This window comes from Colossoma macropomum, unplaced genomic scaffold (assembly GCF_904425465.1).
Source record: "Colossoma macropomum unplaced genomic scaffold, Colossoma_macropomum, whole genome shotgun sequence".
NCBI classification, from domain to species: Eukaryota; Metazoa; Chordata; class Actinopteri; order Characiformes; family Serrasalmidae; genus Colossoma; species Colossoma macropomum.
This window is the reverse complement of record NW_023495565.1, coordinates 1,314,983-1,327,876: the sequence shown is the minus strand read 5'-3', so window position 1 is coordinate 1,327,876 and position 12,894 is coordinate 1,314,983. Positions and strand designations below refer to the sequence as shown.

Genomic DNA, 12,894 nt, shown 5'->3' with positions numbered 1-12,894 from the left:
AACTTGCCACCATATATATGCTTTTACTTTTAAAAAACTTTGGATGTAAATAAAAACAGGCTAGTATATCACTATACTATATGATCATATAGTTAACTGTTTGATACTACAGCTGTATGTCAAAACTGCTTTTACTACAAAAGTTACTTCTACAGCTATATGTAAATTGCTCTTACTTTAGGCGTTTTGAACATCAGAAACACAATGAAAAAGTAACAATTTCGTGAAGTAATGGCAAACATTCCAGCATTTTAGGGTTTGTTGCTTTTTTTTAGCAACTATATGTTTATGCTCTTATCCTTGGCAAATCTCATATTTTTTCCTGAGTCTGGAATAGATATGGTACAAAGACTACATGCTTAAAATGTGTGTGCTTAAAAGCCACTCAATGATTGCAAGGCCACATTTGCTTCAAATTATGACCTACAATGTAAGGAGAGTTATTTTAGCATTTCACTTATAAAAGGCCAATAATAGAGCTTCAAAGAAGGCAGCATTATGGACACAAAAATTAGGGACTATTCCAAGCTCCATCATTCACAATAAGAATTGTTCATGTGCTTGTGGTAGCTGTTCACAAACCTGTTACACTCAATTATTAAGGAGACTTGTAATGGCTAGTAATCACTATTAGAGACAAGACATAGTCATAATAGTCTATATAGTCTATTTCATAATAAATATTAAAAAAAAAAAACACCATAGTCAGAAAGAGAAAACATTACCATATTTCATATAGCATAGGAATATCACAAAACTACAATTGCAATTCTTGTGTACAAATCTGCTTATGTGGCATACAAAAATAGACTTCCCTTTTGCATTTCATCTTATATGGGAGCACATAAGCCCATTTAATATAACAGTTCTCTCAATCATAATAATTTAATCTCTGGTGGTTCATCTAAGTCTCTACACCATGGGTTTTCAAATCTGGCTCTGGAGTAGCCTTATCCAGCACATTTTAGACTATGTTCAAAATCTCTTACTGTAAATAGTATGCCAAAAAAGTATTCGCAGAATGATTTGGTGTTTATGAAACCGTCTCATTCATCAGATAGCAGACAAAAAGTACCCAGCTGATATACTGTTTCTTCTCCTCTGTGATAAAGACACTTGGGTCTGCATGTGTTAACAAATTGCTGTGCTGAATTTTGATAACTTGCTGATGTGAAATTTAAGCTCGCAGTTTGCAGGAATTGACCTCAGCGCAGGAATTCTGTCATCAAGAGTTCAGAGGTTACGGGGTGAAAACTTTAAGGTTGATGTGTGTCCAAAACGTTTCACATTTATGAAGCGCTACATAGGCTATGCCAAGAAATTATTATGATCTACCAGTGTGTGAAGTGCACAGCAACATATGTAACATATTTAAAAGGCCCTTCCTGGGCTGATCCAGGTATATTGCAGCAGGGAAAAGAGTCCACTAAACTATGCAGGGTAGAGGTATTCCATGGCCAGGACTGAAAACCACTGCTATACATCAAAAGGCACATTGTCAGGGGGTGTATGTTGCTAAGTTGTGGTGTTACACTTTTAAAATTTAAGGTGTCAAAAAAGGTTCTTTGGAGCAATGTCATCGAGGAACCACTTTTAATTCCATAAAGACTCTTTCAATGGATTGTTCTTTTTAAAAGCCCAGTAGAAACCACTCAATTGAAAGGTTCTTGGGGGAACCAAAAGTAATTCTTCTATAGCATCACCCCAGCACCCTTTTTGGCACCTTTATTATTCAGAGTTTATTAATAGTGAAAGTCGTGCGTTTCTTAACACTTTCAATTTTACTTCCTCCATCATTGGTTACTAAGTAGGTTGTCAGCTTTTTCACAGTGAGTTACAATATGTGCTCTAACAAGCCAACAATGTCTCCAGTCCAACAGAGATGAAGAGCAGAGAGTTTAGCCAAACTGAGCACAAAACTAGGAACTAATCCAAGCTCCATCTCCCACAACTGGGATTTGGCAAAGATTCAGTGAACGTGCGTTATAACTGATAAAGTGGCCGCAGCCACCAAAACAAAGTTCCCGCAACAAACGTGTGCCTCGTTCTCCTCCTCTACCTCGTAGTCCTCCTCCTCGTCGTCACCGTCGAGATCGTCCTCGTCGTCCGAGAAAAAGCCGCTACCCGCGTACAAAGCGTCACTCGAGCCGAAGCACAGCATCCTCATGCTGGCCTTTACGTACTCGCAGATTGTCCTTTCGGCGCCGTCGCACACGCACGTGTCCAGCGGGCGCGCTTTGGGCATGGCGCGCATGTGCGCTATCACTCGCCGGCAGCCGTCCGTGCACGCCCCCTCGCGGCCACTTCCTGTGGATCCGAGGAGCCCGCGACACTGTTGCAGGTAGTCCCGCACCGCTGCGGCGCATTGAGCGTCGCGCTCGCACTCACGGCGCGCCTCTGTGCACCCTCCGGCGCCCGCGCCACTCGTCCTCGGCAAGCACGGCTCGATGGCACGTTTGGCGCCGCTGCACGCCGCATCGCGCGCGCACTCGCAGCGCTCGAGCGCCGGCCCGTCCGCCGTCATGTTCAGCTGCACGAGCGAAGAAACGCAGTGGCTCGGGCACGAGTGCCGGCGCCCGCGTAAAACGGAGCTACACGCCTGCGCGTACTGAGCGTAAGCGTAGCGGCATTCGGGCTCAGCCTGACACTGCAGCACGGCCTGCCAGCACAGCAGAGGATGCCCAGAGTTAGGAGAGGCAGCGACAACCGTGAAAGTAACGTTGCACACCAGCACCAAGGCCACAGTCCAAGTCAGCAGCCAGTCAGTCAACAGGCACCAGCGATTTACGTTATCGCGGAAAATAATGTTAACGTTAGCCATGAATGAAGGCTTTACACAGGAGCGAGGCTGGGACCCCTGAGAAAAGCCTACATACATAATAATATTAGTTAAAAGTAGCATCTATGTTATAATCTTTGGCATGTTCCAGGGTCTAGCTCCAAACATTGAGAGATTTCTCAACTTCACGGTGCCTCTGGCTTCACAGCAAAATCAGACCGCATCTTAAACTGTTTCTTTTTCCACTGTCAACTCACATCCATGTTGTAGTGAACGTCCTGCTGCGGCTTCCCACTTTTGTTCCCCCCGCCCTTGTTTTCTACCGAGGGTTCAACTTCTCTCCCTATACGAAGTCTGTCGTCCTCCTAACATCCATCAGCTTCTGGAATCCATCGTTTTCTCCAGAGAAGGTAGCCGCTGAAGTTATTGTGGTTTGTGTTTTTGTCTTCTTTCTCCTACAGTTCGTCCCTCCGATTCCTTCGATTAAAAGTTTTCACCCCTTTCCGCCGTTTGAAGAGTAAGTTCAACCAAGTTTACTGTGTCCTCATGCAGCTCGTATCTACAAAATATCAAATTAGAAAAGTCCGTCACTCTTCACTGTAGTACGACGCGTTTGTCTCTCTCTATCAGGTTAGTCTTGTTTCACCAAATCCTTTAAGTGAGAGTGGTGCTTGCTATTGGTCCGCTGCGTTGTTGTGATTCTCTACGTCACGCGGTGGGCACGTACAGGAACGTGAGAAACAGGGTTTGGGATCTGAAAGAGGTTGGGGAAGAGCAGAGTCAAAAGGAGCAAAACTGGGCTAGGCTGGGATGCGAAAGGGTACAATGGCTTCAGATACCCTCTGATCGATCTTTTATCCACAATTATTTTTGCCTTTGTGTGGGGGGTGGGGGGCCTTCAAGGGAATCTCAAGGCAAGGTTTCTCTTATTTGGCCTCTTAATGTTTCATGTATATATATTTACTCTGCACATTATTTTACTATTAGCAAGAGCAAAGACAGGTAAGTAACTCACATGTAAAAGTAAAACTCCATACAAAAGTTGCTGCACAGCTGATGCATGGAGTTATTTCACACATTTAGCCATAGGATTCTAGCTGTCAAAACAGAAGTGCACAGTGCATTAAAATAATTTAAAAACTATATTGTTTATCCATTGTTAATTGAAATTGTATAAGATAGGTCCAATATTTCAAACTAATTAAGCGACTGAAGTTCAAGCTTTTGCTAGCATGTACAGAGGTCAAATGGTGTGATGTGGCCATAACAGAGAGCAGAGCATAACATAACGCAGGGTAAAATTTGAAATGGCTTTGTCATGTAGTTAAACGGAGTTAAGAAGAATGCGATCTTTTCCATTGCAAATCTCATCTGCTAATTTTTGATTTGTGATCAAATATAGGTTTGCCACTGTTTGACACAGTCTCTTTTCACTAATCAATTTATTTTGAGGCATATCTTTGAATGTATTTAGATTGTAAAGATTATTTGGTTAAAAGAGCACAGATTTGTTTTAAATGGTTTGTGTTTGAATTATTCCTGCCGTCCACCCAATGACTGCTGAGATAGGCTCCAGCTCCCCCTGCGACCCAGAAGGATAAGTGGCTTAGGAGATGTGTGTGTGTTTGCATTAACTTACAAGACTTTTATAGCGAATGTTACAATTAAACCTATGAGGTATGTTGTAACCTTTGCACTTGTACCACTTTCAGTTGAGTTGTTTTGTAGACCGTAGATGCTTGAAATAAATTTATTTTCATTTGTGGTAGAACGAGGTATAAAATTTGAATAATCTTGTCCACATGTTTTAAACATTATTATCAAAAATCAAAAAGGTGTCCCAATCTTTCCTACACGTAAATGTAAAATATACATGGAAATCATTAAAATCTAGTTAAATACAGAGTCTCTTTAGAACACATTTCTTGAAGTCTTTCCTCCCAGCAAGGTGTTGATTCTGCAAACAGGCCTCTCCATCACATTTGGTCTCCAGTCAATGACAAGGCAGCACAAGGGGCTCCTTTGAACCTTTCTGGTTGGTTTGACTCCCTTTAGAGCAAATCGGCAGCTGTTGCAACACATGTGGCTTCCCTCTTCCCTTCTCACCTGAAACAGATCCACACATTGCCTTCTCCACACACACCATAAGCCATTATTTACACAGGCCTGAAGGAGCCCCGCCATATTTGTCAATACTTATGGGGTCTACACACATGCACTCAAATCCACATTCATAGAGACCCATATAAAAACATGATAGCTCTTAAGGTGATAAAACCATTCTATGAGGAATCAACATAAGGTTCTGTGCTAAAAATGCTGTTTAAAATTAATATAGGAGATTTAGAGTGAGGGCGGCACGGTGGCGCAGTGGGTAGCGCTGTTGCCTCACAGCAAGAAGGGCCTGGGTTCGATTCCCGGCCGGGTGACCAGGGTCGTTTCTGTGTGGAGTTTGCATGTTCTCCCCGTGTCTGCGTGGGTTTCCTTCCACAGTCCAAAAACATGCAGTCAGGCCAATTGGACATGCTAAATTGCCCCTAGGTGTGAGTGTGTGTGTGGATGTATATGTCTGTTTGTCTGTCCTGCGATGGGCTGGCGACCTGTCCAGGGTGTATCCTGCCTTCTGCCCGATGACAGCTGGGATAGGCTCCAGCGACCCAGAAGGATAAGCGGTTTAGATGATGGATGGATGGATTTAGAGTGATAAAAGAAGAAACAGTGCTTGTCCTTGAATGTACCAACGAGAATGTGGTTTCTAAGATCAGAACCATGAATAGCAAGCAGTGAATTTAATAAATGTATTTAGGATTGGGCCTGTGAGGATGTGAAGTTTTGTGATCAAGATACATTACACAGTTACAACATCATTTTCTAAGTATGTTGTGCATAATGTAATTACTTCTAAAACACTGAACAGCTGCATAATTATTACTGCATAAATTGCATAGTAAGAAGTAGCTGATGAGAAGTCAGCCCGTTATGCCATTGTTTTATTTTATTGTCAATTTTTTTAACAGTTGCCTCTTAAATTTTTCACTATGACCAGTGTTTTTGTGGATGTTGACTGTTCCAACATCAGAAAATAGTGAAAAATATGATGCAATTTTGTGTTTCAGTTTACTTACCTTTGGCAATAATTGTGTGAACTTAACAAATATTATTTATGTAGAATTGACGCACACATTAGAGTCAATTCAGTGTATCACTTTATCAAGTGCTCTCAAGTATCATGATACTATATTTTTGTCACTCACCCATGTCTGTACTTTGCTTAGGGTTGTCAGAGAAAGAGAAAAGGGAAAAGATACATTTCATCTCTCTGCTTATCTTTTTTATTTAACAAAATGAATCAGTTTGAGAACTGAACAAACTATTCTACCACTCAGCTGCCTGTGCTACTTTGTCAGATTGGTGCACCTCAATTGCAGAAACTCTGGCACAGAGCCAAAAACTACCCCCACATTCCAGTTAGAGAGATTAGAGGACCCGTTTTGGGGGAAGGAAGGAGCAACCATTTCCCTCACAAACTGGCCCGAACATATTCACGGTTGACATTCCTCAGCAATCAGAGAGAGTGGTGCATTTACAATGTAGCTAAGGTCAGTCAGTCTAAAGCTTATGAAACAGATGTCCTGTTTCATGTTAGACGACGGTGGCACTCATAATCTTAAATTTCATGTAATTCTGCAGTCTAACCTCAGGAATGCACGTTGTCTCCACCCAGAGATCACTCTATTTTTAATCTAAAAATGACAAGACAGGAACTTAGAGTAAAGCCAAAAAAGGAATACATTCTACATTCACCTACCTCTGTAACATCATTAAAAAGTCGCTCTGGATAATAGTATCCATCAAATGCAATAAATATAAATGTACTACCGTAAAATTCTTAATGTAGGAGAAATTCTGGTAGAAGCCACGATCTTATTAGTTGTGAAAATACAATATGATCAGTATATAGAAAATTTATACTAAAACAATATCAGAGCACAAAATTATTACTACACTGACTTTTTTGTAAAGTGTCCCACATTAGCAGTGTGTAATAGAGGCTAGTTAATTATAAATAACACTTCTGCATTTAGGTTGTTCGTACAATACTGGTGCTCAATGTAAACAGAAAAAGAAAAAAATATACAGCTGAACTGTTTCAAACACTAACTGGCTGCCATCGTCTCTTCCTCCTTCCCCTTTCTACTTTATAGTTGTCTTGTCAATTATATCAGCTCCATTGTTTCACATGCAGTGGAAATGTAAACTAGGTTTATTTTTCTTTATTGTAGACACGACAGTGACATGTCCTGCATAAGTATATTTGGGCTGTTCTACCATTCTGCATTACCACAAAAAAAATAAATATGTTCTTAATTTTGACACAAAATATCACACAATATCAACTGGTAGTAGACATTTCTACCAATACTTTGTGCAAATGTAGAAAATCTGTGCTGCACTACAGACAAAGGAATAAACTGTTCAATCCGCTGCTGCTAGCCCTGCAAAATGTTGGCATTTCCTTTCCAGCAAGAGAAAAGCCTTAAAATTTCCTTGAGAAAAATCCCTTCAGCTGTTTCCCCTTGCTAGGACGGCTGACCTCTTTAGTATGGATTTGCTGTAAAGTCATTTGGGCCTACGATTTCAACTCAGTGGAAAATACAATAAAGCATTAAGGGAATAGGGATTTGTCTTGAAAACCTCTGGAAAATTTGAGGCGAAGAAGGAGAATGAGGGTTGGTAAGAGATTTTGAGAAAGATTAGGCCCTGCACACTCATTAATACGTTTCATTTTGAAACAAGAGAGAGCCTAGCATGCAGCTAAGATTCTGTCCCAATAGCGTCAGTGTTGGCCACTGGCCAGAGCAGTGCTGAGCCCAAAACCCTCCCCCTTTGCAAATAGAGTCTGAACGCTTGACCAGACAGCTGCTTTCCATCTTAATTTGCCTTAGATTGCACTAAAACAGAGAGCTAAGTATCAGTCAGGGCTTCTCACTTGCTCTCACATGAATGGGCCCCCTCTCACCCTTATAACTTAAGCTTCTTGTGTCATGCTTACAGATATATATATATATATATATATATATATATATATATATATATATATATATATATATATACACATTTCAAACTTCTCAGAGTAAGCATGCTGTTCTGGAAGTAGTTTATGCCTGCACCTTCCATAGCACTGAATAATATTACATGGACTGTTCTAGATCAGGGTTTATACTCTGAGACACTTCATAAATCTGAGCCACAATATTCTAACCAGTTCAGGGAAGTATCAAAAAAAAAGACTCCTCTTTTTGAGGAGTTTGAGGCAAATGAAACAATGAGAGATGTTCACTTGTTAGGAGTTTGAGGCAAATGAAACAATGAGAGATGTTCACTTGTTAGCTACATTAGCCTTTTAGTGCTAAACGAAGAAGCAAACTACAGACACCAGATATAACTTGGCTGATTAGGGATTTTTTTGTTGTTGAACTATCAATTCAAAGCGTATGCTAAATGCTTTAGCATAGTTGCTAACATGACATAAGTTGCTATTCATAACATACAATGAACAGTTTAAAGTGAAAATAAATCCTGTAGTTCTGTTTGGGATGGGAATGGTATGGCTTGCCTCATTTCTTCTGTTTTTTTAAATAAAAAGTGATTCAAGAAGGGAAAGCTGAAAAGCATTAGTTGGCCCATGCCCTTTCAGGCAGGCTGGTAGTCTCCAGCTTTGTCACAACTGATTAGACACACTGGGCCCTCACTGCCAAAAAACTGGATTCACAGAACCCTCCTTCATCCAAAAAGCTCCCGAACAGCACAGAGGCAAGAACATAGATATGAGGAAGTTGCCAAAACTGCCTGGCTCAGCCCTCCCATCTTTTTTTCTTTGCTTTAATGGAAACAGCTGTTGACCATCTCTCATTTCCCCCAAGCTCTGTTCTTTCTTTCGCTCTGCACTGTGTTTGTTTAACTGTCTGCTTTCCTTTTCATATCTTAAGCAAATGTTTCTAAATGAGTTGTTGCGGCTGGCCTAGGTCTGCACAGAAAGGGCCTTCTTTAAGCTATGACTATAAAAACCATATGTTGAATCATACAGGAAGGATGTTTCGAATTCTACGGGCCAGCCTTACCTGTCAGTTAGTCTGTGTGTGGGTCTAGAGTCATGCTCACTCATGGCTTAGTTTCCTAGTATATTGAGTTGTATTGCTAATCAAATGGACAAGTAAGTCCATACTGGTTTGCATTTGTGGTAGGGCAGAGTGAGGCACAACCTGAGCACATTTTGTTTTTTGCTAAAGATCTTTTTTTAAACTTGAGTAAGATTAATATTTTTAAAAGTAATGTACAATGTACAAAAACAAATGTGGTATTTATTAATGTATTTATGACTACAAAATACAACAACAAATCAGCATGATAAAACTGAAATACAAATTATAAGAAGAAATGTATGTGCTCTGAATGCTGTCAAAATTCACAGTTGATGTCACTATATGAGTAGGAGAAAATGACCAAAATTACGCTCTACTTGACCATGTTTAACGACATAAAATATCCAAGTTGCATTTTACTATTTTCCCATTTAATCATCACTGCACACCTGCTTTTTAAATGTAAATCTTAATCTTTGAATGCCGCTATGCAACACCACTTTGTGTGTATTGTTTTACTGTCCTGAATAGTTATCGTCATGAATAGTTTTTGTTCTTGTTTTTGTGCATTTATTGTCTTGTGTATTTATTGTTCTGTATATTCAGTCTAACGTATTTATTGTATATTCTGCACTCATTTATCATTGTCATGTACCTGCACTTTATGTAGTCCTGTGTAACTGCTGTTGTGTGTTGCACTATGAGGCCTGAAGAACAACATACTTTAGGTTGTACTCCCCCGAAAAGTGAGGTGTTGCTTTGGCTGTTGTTGACAGGCTATACCATCAGTTCCATGGAGAAAGAAACACAGTAACTAGGATGTTTTTGTAATGTAAATTGACATCTGACATCAGTTTACAATGATCTATTATTTGGCTTTTGATCGTATCATGAATTAAAGCCCAGATTAGTTGGCTAGCAGCAATCAGTGCACAAACCAAGAAAGACTACTGTGGAAAACCTTTTAAGTGCACCTGCCATTGCTGTCTATTCCAAGATGTGACCATTTCCTTTCCTGCAAGAGAGAACTGCTTAGCCATTTGGTTTCCTGAAAGCATTCAAGTGTTTGTGATACTCTACTTGTGATATGCTATCCTATGAAGATCTTTTGTGAAAGCATCTCCAGTAGGGGAACAACTAAAGATTATTCCTCTATACTCTATGTACTCAATTAATCTACTGACCATTACTGAATTCATCTTGACAAGAAATTCTTATTTAAGTGCAGCAAAACAATAGAAGCTATGTCAATATCAACTGAAACGTTGTTTTTAAGTAAACAATGCATTGATGTTTCAGAGTTTTTCCACAATCATCTCCAAGTTTGTGAGAGAGGGAGAGTGAGCAAAAGAGAAAGAGAGAGAGAGAGATAGTAAGAGAGATACTATATATGTCTTCACTGTATGTAAGACGCTTGTGTCTTGCCAGTCGGCTGATGTTTCCCAGTAATTATTCATGGAAAGCCCACTAAAATCATGTTGCCCCATGTTCAGGAATTATTCTTTATGTGTAGTTAAACATTTGCCAGAACCCCACCATAGCATTTTCATATTTAGATTATATAATTGACTAAAGCCCAGGCCCTGAAACTGTAGCTTGCGTGATACAAATATTTCAGTTTGTGGTTTGCCAGTTTGCTTTTCTTCTGCCTCTCACAAACTGAGATGGATGTACACATACACACCTGGCATGGATAGACAGGGAGTGGAGGGCCTTCAGACAGAGCCACTTTTGTTCCCACAGAGAGGCTGTAAGATCAATCTGACAGGAAAATCCCCTGCATATCCATTTAGAAAGAGAGGGAGGGGAACCCAACCATGTTCCACTAAACACACATGAAATGAGAGAGATGAGCAATAATATTTACCAAAAGTCATGGTTCTGCCAAAAATTCAATTTATACAAATTGCCCCAAACTCCAAATATAATCAGCCAAGATATGTTTAGTGTCTTAAGTTTGCTACGTTAGTTTTGGACTGGACTTATGAGGCTAATGTAGCTAACAAGTAATGGTAGCTAAGCTTATGACCCTCACATATAATGACATATTAGACATATACATACTTACAGAATTGTGCAAAAGGCATTTAAGCAAAAATAATTTCTAAAAACACTACATAACATTAGAATAAATACCAGGAGTGTTACTAGCGATTTATGGATAAGGGGGCTAAGCCTTCACTAAGGGGGTCTAGGGGTGTGCCCCACAGGAAGACATTTTTAATAGCCCTGTTCATCATGAACTTGCAGAGTAGCAATATGGGTAAAATTTTAAAAAATGACTATTTGGTCAAGTTGAAACACAGAAGATCTGTTTCTTCATAGTGTATTATGAAAAGACTTAAATACTATATCTTCCCACCTACTTAGATCACAGAGTCAAGCAATGCTATTTCCTTTCACTTAGACTGTGTGAAGTTTTTTTAGAATTCTTAAAATAGTTGGCTCTTCAGCTAGCTCATGTTCATGCTTTATGGCCTATCCTCTTTTCTTTACCTCGCATAATCTTGAAGTTAGCTAGCTAAAGGCCAGAGTACATAGATGGGACAAACACAAACACAAACATTTTGTTGGTATGCCATACCCACGTGTCACTGTTGAAAGACTCTAGAATGTTCTCTTCCAAATCACTGTACTTCATTTTAGGGTACTTAAACATTCTTTTTCTGAACATCATGAACAGAATGTTCATGTTTGTCCCGTCAGTGTATTGTGGTCTTATCAAGTAATTGACTAAAAATACACAATAGCCAGATTTATTGACAAAAATAGTCTCTTTGTGTTTTTTTAAAGAAAGTTTCACTTGGGGGGCCTTTAATATGTAACTATATTTACATGTTGATTTTGATTAGCTCTTGTCTAAGACATGGATGAAAATATCCCCATGTTAAAATACATCAGTGCGCTAATTACCATATGCCTTTATTAATTTACCGTGCTGCTCATATTGCGTGGCGCAGCGCTGTTACTGCTGAGTTTTATGAATATGGCCCAGAGTGTGAAGTATTCTGTCACCATCTAGAGAGAAAAATGCATCCGTCTAGAAAATGCAGCCTTCCACAACTCACACATCAATAGTCCAGCTGTATTTTGCTTTAAACAATGTGGAAAACAAAGTAAAAATGTAAAACTTGTAATGAAAAATTGGCTTGCAATCAAACACCTTTGCTTGTGCCAAAACATCAACCCACTCAAAAGAATTAACAGGTCAATGAGGTACAATTACCAGCCCCAATAAATACCTAAGTTCATTTAGCCAGGAATAGCTCTCCAAATTTACTTGCTATGGTCAAATAATATGAATATAGCCCTCTTTATTTTTGCCACATCCTTTCATATGTCTAGGTTTTTGGACTTTGGAAGATTTTGTAGAATCGATTGATTCCTGTCACTTGAAATTAGAATCAGCATTCTGAATCAACTCCAAAATTTCTGGAATCAAACAGCTCTAAATTAGCCAAACTACAATTAGAAATTAGGTATTGGATGATAACTCTAAAACGCCCGAATTTTCATGTATGTTTTGGCAACAGTTCTCCAGTAGGGGAACAACAGTGCTCATAAGTCATATAATGAATCTTGCCCAGGTGATTACAGCACATGATTTATTAGAAACTTCCAATCGAAGCTCTTGTACTACCTTTCTTAAGAAGAAAGACTGATGGCCAATGCAGCCCAAGTGGAGGCAGGGGTGGATGGAGAAAGCAGATGAAGGAAAGGATGAATGGACAGTTTGGTAGAAAGAGAGACACAGGAAAGCAACATTGGCTGGAAAGCTGCAGGAAGAGTTGATTTTTGCTGACTTTGAGGGATGGAAGGAGAATGTGAGATCATAAGCACAGCTGCTACATTTACTAAGCTCAGATCCAACATTTGGACTTTGTGCCTTCCATGTTGATGTCAACCACTGCAAAAATCAACCCTGGATTCATCTTTTGGAACACAAAAAAAATGTCTTACAAATGAATCCAA

The 12,894-nt window shown here is 39.6% G+C and overlaps 1 protein-coding gene across 1 annotated transcript; it reads right to left on the bottom strand.

The window, feature by feature from the left end:
- Nucleotides 1-703: 703 nt before the first annotated feature.
- On the bottom strand, nucleotides 704-3,199 carry gas1b (growth arrest-specific 1b). Its single transcript, XM_036562976.1, has one exon. The coding sequence runs from the start codon at nucleotides 2,900-2,902 to the stop codon at nucleotides 1,970-1,972; it is 933 nt and encodes a 310-aa protein (XP_036418869.1). The 5' UTR covers nucleotides 2,903-3,199; the 3' UTR covers nucleotides 704-1,969.
- Between the last annotated feature and the right edge of the window lie 9,695 nt (nucleotides 3,200-12,894).